The 10,669-nt window shown below is 52.8% G+C and overlaps 1 protein-coding gene across 1 annotated transcript; it reads right to left on the bottom strand.

The window, feature by feature from the left end:
* Window positions 1-1,217: 1,217 nt before the first annotated feature.
* Madcam1 (mucosal vascular addressin cell adhesion molecule 1) lies at window positions 1,218-6,332 on the bottom strand. The gene is made up of 5 exons (XM_090328649.1): window positions 6,257-6,332; window positions 5,342-5,614; window positions 4,832-5,158; window positions 3,192-3,686; window positions 1,218-1,416 (listed from the first exon to the last, which is right to left on the bottom strand). The coding sequence occupies exons 1-5, from the start codon at window positions 6,321-6,323 to the stop codon at window positions 1,244-1,246; spliced, it is 1,335 nt and encodes a 444-aa protein (XP_090184775.1). The 5' UTR covers window positions 6,324-6,332; the 3' UTR covers window positions 1,218-1,243.
* Window positions 6,333-10,669: the final 4,337 nt, after the last annotated feature.

Genomic DNA, 10,669 nt, shown 5'->3' with positions numbered 1-10,669 from the left:
GGGCGTGGTTTGAGCTGGGTGTGGTTTGTTGGTGGGGCGTGGCTGGTTTGAGATGGGCGTGGTTTGCTGATGGGCGTGGTTTGTGGTGGGCGGGGCTTTTGTGGGAGCAGTGTTTGTGGGGCGTGGTTCATGAGGGGGTGTGGGCTGGGTTTGATGGGCGGGGCTTGGGGCGGGGCTTGAGAGGGGCTGTTGGTAGACTGCCAGACTTGAGCGACAAAGCTAAGGGGGCCAGGGACTCACGCCTGTCACCCTGAGATCTGAGGATGGAGGTTCAAAGCCATGCCTGGCAGGAAAGTCCTTAAGGTTCCTATCTCCAATTAATCACCAGAAACCCAGAAATGGAGTTGTGGCTCCAGTAGTAGAGCACTAGCCTTGACCAAAAAAGCTCAGAGACAGCAGCCAGGTCCTGAGTTCAAGCCTCAGGACCAGGAAAATACACACACACACACACACACACACACACACACACACACACACACACAATACAGCCTGAACAAGAAAGACTCTTAATTAACCCCTACCTCCCCCCCCAAAAAAAAGCTAAAGTGGAGCTGTGGCTCAAGTGATACACTAACCTTGAGCAAAATTACTCAGACCCTATACTGGCACAAAGGTGCGCACACACACACACACACACACACACACACACACACACACACACACACACATTTGGGCCCAGGCAGAGGTTAGCCAGGCCTTTGATCTCACCCATTTCTATCCCCGCATAGAACGCCTAGTGGGGAGATTGGGCTTAGCAGCCTGTATGATGTGTGAGCCCAAGCCTGCTCCTCATGGAGCACTGGAGGATAGACTAGCACATCAGGCTCCCCAGCGTCACAGGCCTTCCCCTCCCACTCAGCATCTTTCCACCGACTGACCTCCAGCCCTTCCCACCCCCTTCCCCAGCCATTCTCAACGACATTAGGCTTCCTTCCACTTCTCCCTTAGTTATTCCTTTACCTCCAGTGGCCCTCTCATCCAGAACTGCAAACGGTGCAGGTGTACCCCTGGCTGGCATATACCCCTGGCTGGCACCAGCCCTGCCAAGTGCACCCGTGTCTAACTGCAAGGAAGATGAGGAAGGGTTTCCGGTGTTTTCCAACAGGACACTAAGCACCAGTGGCCGGAACCACACAGACTTTATTCTCCAGCTCTCCATGGGCAGGTACAGAAAGCCCATGAGAGGGGCCACTGCCAGTCCTCTTTCTGCCGCTGGGTGTGGGAGGAAGCCAGCTTGTCCCTCTCATTCTGGCAAAGGTTGGAGCCGCAAAGGAGCCGGAAGGTGGGTGTGGTCTTCAGCTTGTGTCCGCCAGTGTTTCCACAGGCAATATGTCAGCACGCCCAACAGGAGCAGCCCCAGGACCAAGCTGCTAATCCAGGGGGCAGTGGGTGGCTGGACAACCTCAGGACCCGGTGCTGGGAAAGGAGGAAAAAGGGTGGTCAGGCCTTGGAAGGCCTCCCTCCATCCCATAGCACTGACCCAGGTTCCTGGACTTCATAGTATTGGGGATTTTACATAGAATCTTCACAATTCAGAAGCTTGAATGTGAGCACTGGCGGCTCTCACCTGTTATCCTAGCTACTCAGAAGGCTGAGATATGAGGATCACAGTCCAAAGCCAGCCCAGGCAGGAGATTCTATGAGATTCTTATTTCCAATTAATTAGTACATAGCTGGAAGTGGTGCTGCAGTTCAAGGAGTAGAGCACTAGCCTTGAGCAAAAAGAACTCAGGGACAGCACCAGGCCTTGAGTTCAAGCCCCAGAACTGTCAAAAAAAAAAAAAAAAGAGAAAAAGAAAGAAAGAAATCAACCAACTTAGAAGTTGGCTGACCAATGAGGTGGCTACTGGTTTTGCCTGAATAGAAAAGAGCCATCCCAGCTGGGCGTGGAGGCTCAGGCCTGTAACCCTAGCTACTCAGGAGGCTGAGATTGCACTTCAAAGCCAGCCTGGGCACTAAAGTCTGAGAGACTCTTATCTCCAATTAACCACTAGAAAATTGGACGTTGTGGTTCAAGGAGTAGGGTTATAGCCTTGAGCTGCGCCCAGGCGTAGAGTTCAAGCTCTATTGCTTCCCAAAGACAGGATGCAAAAAAATGCAGAATGGATGAAAAAGAACTGAATGGGCAGCATCCAACTCACATAAAATACATGACAGGAGAGCAGGGCTTTTCAGGGTAGGTCCACTGCTACCGAGTCACTCCTATAGCCCAAGCTTCTTTTATTTTGTTTATTTGGTGCTTGAACTTACAGCCTGAGCACTGTCCCCGAGCTTTTCTCAATGCTGGTGCACTACTGCTTGAACCACACAGGTCTACCTCCAGACTTTTGCTGGTTAGTTAGAGATAAGAACCTCACAGACTTTCTTGTCTGGGATAGCCTTGACCTGCAATCCTCAATTCTCAGCCTCCTGGGTAGCCAGGATTACAGGCATGAGCCACTGATGCCCAGCTTCCAGTCCTTTTTGCTATCAGTACTTCTGGAAGCACCTGCTTTCTCAAGGGTCAAATCCCAAATGGGGAATGGAACCCTAGACCTTCAGATGAAAAGTCTGATGCTGGGCCCGGGAGTCTGGCTTAGTGGTAGAGTGCTTGTCTAGCATGCACGAAGACTCAGGTTCGATTCCTCGGTACCACATACACAGAAAAAAGCTGGAAGTGGTGCTGAGGCTCAAGTGGTAGAGCTCTAGCCTTGAGAAAGCCCAAGGACAGTGCTCAGGCCCCGAGCTCAAGCCCAGGACTGGCAATAAATAAATAAATAAAATAAAAGTCTGATGCTCTACTGACTGAATTATGCGGGCCCTTTTGCTTTCGTTAATTTGGGATAGGATTTTGTGCTTTTGCCCAAGCTGGTGTCTGGCACACCTGAGTAGTTGGGGTACAGGCGGGGTGCCCCTGACTGCAACCACCTACAAAACCCTTTGAGATTTACATGATCCCTGGAATCTCCAAAGGACTCACAGCCAGAGGCCCACTGGACAGATGGGGAAACTGAGGCTGTGCAGCAAATAGGATTCTCTTGATTTTTGATTTTTGTCTAAGACCAGGACTCAAACTGGGTATCAGATGCTTTTCGCTCATGAATTGGTGCTCTACCACCTGAGCCATGCCTCCAACCCCTGTCATTTCTTATGTAACGTTTTGGTCTACAAAGTCTTGGCCCTCCCAATCTGTCCCAGGCACTGGTACTCACAGGTTTTCGGGAACACTCTGCCAGGTACATACAGGTTAGCCACCTGGCCACCTGGATCCAGGCGACACTGAAACCAGCCCCCAGGGACAAAACTGGCTGGTGGTGCTGCACTCAGCCATGCCTGGGCTCCAGTTTCCCTCCTGTGGTAGGCAGCCAGGCCCCCAGGAGCCAGGGTCCAATGCACAGCCACCCCGGGGCCACAGGATGCCTCACATAGCAGCTCCCAGTGGAATTCCTTCTCTACCGCCCTGGAGACCGGGTGAATCTCAGGGCGACAGCTCTCAGAGGAGCTGAGAATGTGGGAGCTATGTGTGGAGTCCTGCTGGGTGGTGGCTGGTAAGGAGATGGTGGCGGGGGGCTCTGAGGAGACCGTGTCAGTGGCTGGTAAGGAGGGCTTGTCCCTGGAGATGGCTTGGGGGGCCTTTGAGGAGGTCATGCTGGAGGACTCCCAGAAGGTGGCGGCACTGGTCCCTGATGAGGTCTGGCTGTGCAGGACTGAAAACAACAAACTTTTTTTCTCTAGTTCTTTCTTTCCTGCTGTCCCAGGACCCCCTTCCTGCTACAGCCGCCTCATCTGGACCCTGAGACTGGATCAGAACCCCTCCACAAGCCCCCGTCCTCACAGGACATGACAGTGGTTTTGATCAGGGCTGGTGGTCTTGGCTTTCACTCACTCAGCAAAGCCAACAGTGGGAGGCTGAGACAGATACTGGAAAAACTATAGAATATTTGGACTGTCACCAATAACTTGAATTAATAATTGTCTCAGTTATCACATGCGAGCATGCTCAAAAGCAAAGCCCAGCCAGGCGCAGGTAGCTCACACCTGTAATCCTAGCTGCTCAGGTGGCTAAGCTCTGAGGATCATGGTTCAAAGCCAGTCAGATAGGAAAGTTCAGGAGATTTTTTTCCTCTAGTCCTGGGGCTTGAACTTAGGGCCTGAGCACTGTCCTTGGGCTTTCTCAAGGCTAGAGCTCTACCACTTGAGCCACAGTCCTACCTCCGGCTTTTTCTATGTATGTGGTACCAAGGAATTGAACCCTGGTTTTGTGCATGCTAAGCAAGCTCTCTACCACTAGGCCAAACTCCCGGCCCTGAAGATTCTTATCTCCAATGAACCACCAGAAAACCGGAAGTGACGCTGTGGCTCAAAGCGGTAGAGCACTAGCCTTGAGCTGAAGAACTCAGAGACAGTGCCCAGGCCCAGAGTTCAAGCCCCACGACCAACAATAAAACAAAACAAAACAGGGCCAGGAGTTTGGCCTACTGGTAGAGTGCTTGCCTAGCATGCATGAAGACCCGGGTTCGATTCCTCGGTACCACATACATAGCAAAAAGCCGGAAGTGGTACTGAGGCTCAAGTGGTAGAGCTCTAGCTTTGAGAAAATCCCAGGACAGTGCTCAGGCCCTGAGCTCAAGCCCAGGACTGGCAAAAAAAAAAAAAAAAAAAAAAAAAGGAAGGAAATGGGGACAAAAACATGAGGTGTCTGAAGTAATGCATCTTCTACCTGGTAACTGTAACTGTAATCCTTCTATTAATCACAATAAAACCAAAACAAAACCAAAGTCCAGCCTTCCCAGCTGCCCCATGGGGCAGGCATGAGGACCAGTCCCACAGAAAGGGGGCTCAGCAGGCTCACCTGAAAAGGCTTGATGTCGGCTTTGTTCCAGGCCAGGTAATCGCATGGTGACCTGGCAGAGGAGGGCAGCTGAGGTGGGGATCCCCAAAGCAGGCACCAGCCACCGCTCTGTCACTCGAAACAGGGGACCCTTTGCTTCCTGGAACAACTCCTCTTCCTCCTCACGACCCAGAGCCTGGACACCCTCCAGTTCTTGGCCTCCTAAGAGCAGGGTGAAGAAGAGAGAATCCGGGGCCAAGGGGGTGACATTGTGAGCTGTGCAGGATACTTCTTGGTTCTGTCCAGGCACCAGAGCTGTTGGGGACACTGCCAACTGGTCCGGGAAGGCTGGAGAAGGAGGGAAAGGCTTTAGCCAAGAGGCCATGGCTGAACCCCATGGAAAGTTTGAGTCCAGCATGAGGAGGCTGTGAGCTCTGGAGAGCTGGGAGGATTCGGGTGGAAGAGTGAAGCTGGGCCCTCTGTGAGGCACAGGCAGATTAGCACAGGACCAAGGCCTGACGGGGGCCTCACCATACACGAGGATCTGCACGGACCGCTGGAAGTTCTGGGGCCCGCAGGAACCCATGCACACGCGGGTACCCATGTCAGACAGCTCAGCTCCACGCACGGAGAGGGTGCTGCTTCCTGCTTCCGACTGCACAGAGCCCAAGTTGGTGTCCAGGCCGTGCCACTTCACCGAGGCCACCTTGCCATCCACACAGGATAAGCTGCAGTTGAGCTGGCGCGACCCTCCCACGGGCACAGTAACCACTGGCTCAGGGGGCTCCACGAGGAGGGGCTGGCCTGAGGGGACAGGGAGCTGAGTGCTGCACAGACATCGGAGCCAAGTCCACAGCCTGGCCCTGATCCCTGCTCTGAGCCCCCTCTGCCTGGGGCAGAGAGGAACCAGAGCTCCCCCCGACCCCCCCCCCCCCCCCCCCGCAGCCTTCCTCAGGCCAGCTTCTTTGAGTCTCCCCTCTAGCAGGGTCCTCAAGCACTGCTTCCTGAGCCTTTTCCTTCCCTGGGAATTCTTTTTTTTTTTTTCAGGAAAGCCCTCCTTTCCCCTAAGCCCCCTCCCCGTCTCCTCCCTTCTCCAACCCCTTCCCTTGTTCTGCTTCTATTCTGGTGCAGGTACTGGGGCTTAAATTCCAGACCTGGCTGCTGTCCCTGGGCTTTTTATTGCTCACATTTAGCACTTTGCCACTTGAGCCACAATTCCACCTCCAGCTCTTTTGCTGGTTCATTGGAGATAGGAGTCTTACAGACTTCTCAGCCAAAATGCTTAGATCTCTGCCTCCTGTGTAGTTAGGATTACAGGCGTGAGCTACCAGCTCATCTTCCTCTCTCCTGAGCTCTCCTACTCCCCCCCAGGTCCCTCCCCTGTCCTATGCCCCCTCCTTTCCCTACTCTCCTCCTAAGCCCCTTCCCCTCCCAGCCCTCACTCACCACAGCCTGGCTGGAAAAGCCCCAGGAACACGAACAGGGCCAGCAGAAAGGCCAAGCTCTGCTCCATGCTGCTCCCCTCTGTGCTGCTTTCAGAGGGGAAAGCAGTTTAAATAGCAGCCCCCCCCCCCGCGTCTTCTTCCCCACCCCCTCCCCCTGATGATCCCCAGGGGATTTCCTGGTGGGGGGGCTTTCCCAGCCTGACCCTCCACCCTGGAGATGACCAAGAGGCAAGGGCGAGGGGCCAAACCTTGAGCCAGGACCCCAAGACTACAGTTGGAACAGATTGGAAACATCTGGGCCAATTCCCAGCCCTGAGTTTCATGGACGGGAAGGCAGAGGTGGAGGCTGGAGGCCGGAGGTGTTGAGCATGGAGGTCAAGTGTATGGAAATCCCAGGCTCCGCACATGCAGCCCTCCCTGCCAGGTCAGCCAAGCTACACCTTCACTTCCGCAGAAAGCCAAGGGCAGGAGAGAGCAGACTTGTATCTTCCCCCCCACCCTAAACCCCCCAAAAATTTGGATTTGGGATCCACTTGATAGGGCTGGACCCTATTCTCCCAGCTGCCTTCACTGAGTCTGAGAACATTTTTTATTTTGCCAGTCCTAGGGCTTGAACTCAGGACCTCGGCACTGTCCCTGAGCTTCTTTTGCTCAAGACTAGCAATCTACCACTTGAGCCACAGCACCACTTCCGGCTTTTTCTGTTTCTATGGAATGGAGCCCAGGGTTTCATGCATGCTAGACAAGCATTCTACCACTAAGCCACATTCCCAAGCCCACTAAGAACATTTTTGACACTGGCACAAAATCCTCAATTTCCCCCGTCATGGCCCACCCCTCACCCAACCCAGAATGACACTGCCAGTACCTCTCTGGACTCAGCACACCGACACTGCTAGGGTAGGACAAAGTAAGAAAACTCAAAGTCAGTTCTTCACGGTCTGTCCCCATCTCAGGCAACCACAGGGCCTTTGCTCAGGCTGTTTGTGCTCCCTGCTTAGTTTCTACCCAGATGGCTCTGGCAGTGCCCCCACCTTCGAGCCTCTTCCTCCTCTGACTTTCTCTCAGGTGAGGGGGGTGTTCCTTGTGCATTCAGATGGTCCACCCACCTGCCTAGCTCCTCTCAGTGCCTATAGGCCAGGGAAATGGGGGCTGAGAGTAGAATTGGGAAACTGAGGCCCAGAGAGCCTGATGGATCCAGATGTGAGGATGCAGGGAGCAGGCTCCCTGGAGCCCCTCCCCCTCGTGCCCAGTGTGGTGCCAGGAAGTCAGGCAGGAAGAAGGCCTCCAAGACACAGGCCCTTCCCCCGGAAGCTGGGCCCTTAACCCAGGCAGGGGGCCATGGGCCCTCATGAATGGGCTGCTTCCCTGCCCTGCCCTAGCTTCCTGCTACCCTTGTACCGGCCCAGGGGAGGGTCAGGCTGCTGAAGCCCTGCAGACTGGTCCTCAGCTGTCCTTAGTCAGCCATCCACAGGGAGCAAAATGGGAGAGCTGGGAAACAGGGGGATAGAGCCAGAAAACCAGAAGCAGAGACAGGCAGGCAGGCAGACAGACACAGAGACACACAAGAGTGATCCAGGGATAGACAGACACAGAGACAGAGCTGAGAGACAGACACCGAAGCAAAGCAGAGAGAGAGGTGGAGTTCTGAAGCCCCCTTACCCCACTGTCACCCACCCACCCCCAGCACGGTTGTCCCCCATTTTCTGTCACACCTGAGGCATCTCTCATCCTCTGCCTCTTCTTTGGGAGCCCAGCCGGGGCTTCCTGCAGCCTGGGGCCCTGACCCTGCCTTCTCCTTCCTGGCATTGCATTGTCCTGCTGGGGGGAAGTCCTTGGGCCTTCTTCCACAGAGGGTCCAGCCTTCCCTGGAGATCTGACATTCCGGCCTTCTAATCCACAGTGCAGCGAAGAATGTTCCAGAAGACTTCCATGGTGCAACAAGAAAGGGCTGCAGTGGGGAGCCCAGCACACACACCCCGGGGACCTGGCCAGTCCTTCTGTCACTCACTTGCTGGTCAATATGGGGTTTTTATGACTCCTTCTTTAGGGGTGGGAGACCCCCCACCAGAAAACAAAAACAATGTGGATAATTCAGCTGCTGGAGGGTGACCCAGGATTCTTAGGTAAGGTGGAAGAATGGATGGGGATCAGGTTGTAAAAGACTTTTTTTTTTCCAGTCCTGGGCCTTGAACTCAGGACCTGAGCACTGTCCTTGTGCTTTCTCAAGGCTAGAGTTCTACCGCTTGAGACACAGCACCACTTCTGGCTTTTTCCTGTGTATGTGGTACCGAGGAATCGAATCCAGGTCTTCATGCATGCTAGGCAAGCACTCTTCCACTAGGTTAAACTTCTGGTCACAAGACTTATTTTTTTTTAAGAAACCAGATGCTGGTGGCTCAGACCTGTAATCCTACTACTCAGGAAGTTGAGATCTGAGGATCAGGGTTCAAAGCCAGCCCAGGCACAAAAGTCCATGAGATTCATCTCCAATTAACCACAAGAAAACTGGAAGTGGAGTTGTAACTGAAAGTGTTACAGCTCTAGCCTTGAGCTGAAAAGCTCAGGGACAGCACCCAGGTCCTGAGTTCAAGCCCCATGACCTTTGTTTTGGGTGCCAGTAGTGGTTTTTTTTTTGTTTTTTTTGTTTTTGCCAGTCCTAGGCTTGAGCTCAGGGCCTGAGCACTGTCCTTGGACTTTCTCAAGTCTAGAGCTCTACCACTTGAGCCTCAGCATCACTTCTGGTTTTTTTCTATGTATATGGAACCAAGGAATTGAACCTGGGTCTTCGTGCATGCTAGGCAAACTCCAGGCCCCTGTCCCTTAGCTTTTTGCTACTACTTGAGCCCCGGCTCCCCCTTGGGCATTTTTTGGTTTTTTTTGCTAATACCCTACCCCTTGGGCCACAGTGCCACTTCCGGTTTTCTGGTGGTTAACTGGAAATAAGAGTTTCATGGATTTTTAGTGCCTGGGCTGGCTTTGAACCCCGATCCTCAGATGTCAGCCTCCGGAGTAGCTACTTCTGGCTTTTTTGGTACTTAATTGAAGATAAGAATCTCGCAGACTTTCCTGCTCTAGTTGGCTTCAAACTGCAACCCTCAAATCTCAGTTTAGAGTACCTAGAATTACAGATGAGAGCCAGCAGCACCTCATCACATGATTGTGATTTGAGGCCAACCTAGGCATAAAAAGTTCAAAGGGGGGCGGGAGTTTGGCCTACTGGTTAAAGTGCTTGCCTAGCATGCATGAAGACCCGGGTTCGATTCCTTGGCACCACATACATAGAAAAAAGCCGGAAGTGGTGCTGAGGCTCAAGTGGTAGAGCTCTAGCCTTGAGAAAGTCCAAGGACAGTGCTCAGGCCCTGAGTCCAAGCCCAAGACTGACAAAAAAAAAAAGTTCAAAGGATTGTCTCAACTAATGGCTGAGCCAGGTGATGTCTGCCTGCTATCCCCAAAGAGACCAGGAAGCACAAGTAGGAAGATTGAGGCTCAGTTAGCCTAGACATAAAATGAAAGCCTGCCTCAAAAATAACCAATGCACCAGACATAGGTGGCTCATGCCTATAACCCTAGCTCCTTAGGAAGCTGATATCTGAGGGTCACAGTTCAAAGCCAGCTTGGGCAGAAAAATCCACAAGGCTCCTATCTCAACTTAACCACCAGAAAACTGGAATTGGCACTGTGGCTCACTGGGTAGAAGGCTGGCCTTGAGCAAAAGAGCTCAGGGACAGCATCCAGGCTTTGAGTTCAAGCCCAATGCCCACTACCACCACTAACAAAAATGCATCCAGCGTCTGGTGTCCTAGCTTCTGAGGAGATCTGAGGATCACAGTTTATAAACCAGCCCAGGTGGTAATAGGTGTGAGACTCATCTCCAATTAAGTACCAAAGGGCACAAAGGGACCTGAGACTCTTGTCTCCAATTACCCTCTAGAAAATGGGAAGTGGGCTTGGCTCAAGGGGTATTGCGGTAGCCTTGAGCTGAAGAGCTCAGGGACAGCACCCAGGCCGAGTTCAAGCCCCATGACCCACAAAAAAGAAAAAAAAAATACTCAGGAGCAGCACCTAGGCTCTGAGTTCAAGTTCAAGCCCCAGGATTAATGTGTGTGGGGGGGTGTGTGTGTGGGCATGCACACAGGTATGTGCACACACACACACACACACATACACACACACGCACAAATACAAAAATGGCTGGAGTTGTGGCCTAGTTGTTGGTAAAGCTTCTGCCTGGCTTTACAGGAGGACTTGAGTTTAATTCTTAGTACCATCAATTAAAAAAAAAATTAAGGCTGGGCACTGTGGCTCACACCTGTAATCCTAGCTTCTCAGGAGGCCGAGATCTCAGGATCACTGATCAAAGCCAGCACAGGCAGGAAGTCTGTGAGACTCTTATCTCCAGTTAATCATCAGA

The sequence above is a fragment of the Megascapheus bottae genome, chromosome 1, assembly GCF_031878675.1.
Source record: "Megascapheus bottae isolate mThoBot1 chromosome 1, mThoBot2.hap1, whole genome shotgun sequence".
Classification (NCBI taxonomy): domain Eukaryota; kingdom Metazoa; phylum Chordata; class Mammalia; order Rodentia; family Geomyidae; genus Megascapheus; species Megascapheus bottae.
The sequence above is the reverse complement of the archived record's forward strand: the minus strand, read 5'-3'. Positions and strand labels throughout refer to the sequence as shown.

What these genes read in the sequence shown, in the direction of transcription:
- Madcam1 (XM_090328649.1), bottom strand. Translation starts at nt 6,323, where the DNA reads ATGGAGCAGAGCTTGGCCTTTCTGCTGGCCCTGTTCGTGTTCCTGGGG. An exon ending in GCTTTTCCAGCCAGGCTGTG is followed by an intron (nt 5,615 to 6,256) that starts GTGAGTGAGGGC and finishes CTGTCCCCTCAG; the next exon opens with GCCAGCCCCTCCTCGTGGAG. An exon ending in CGTGCAGATCCTCGTGTATG is followed by an intron (nt 5,159 to 5,341) that starts GTGAGGCCCCCG and finishes CTCCTTCTCCAG; the next exon opens with CCTTCCCGGACCAGTTGGCA.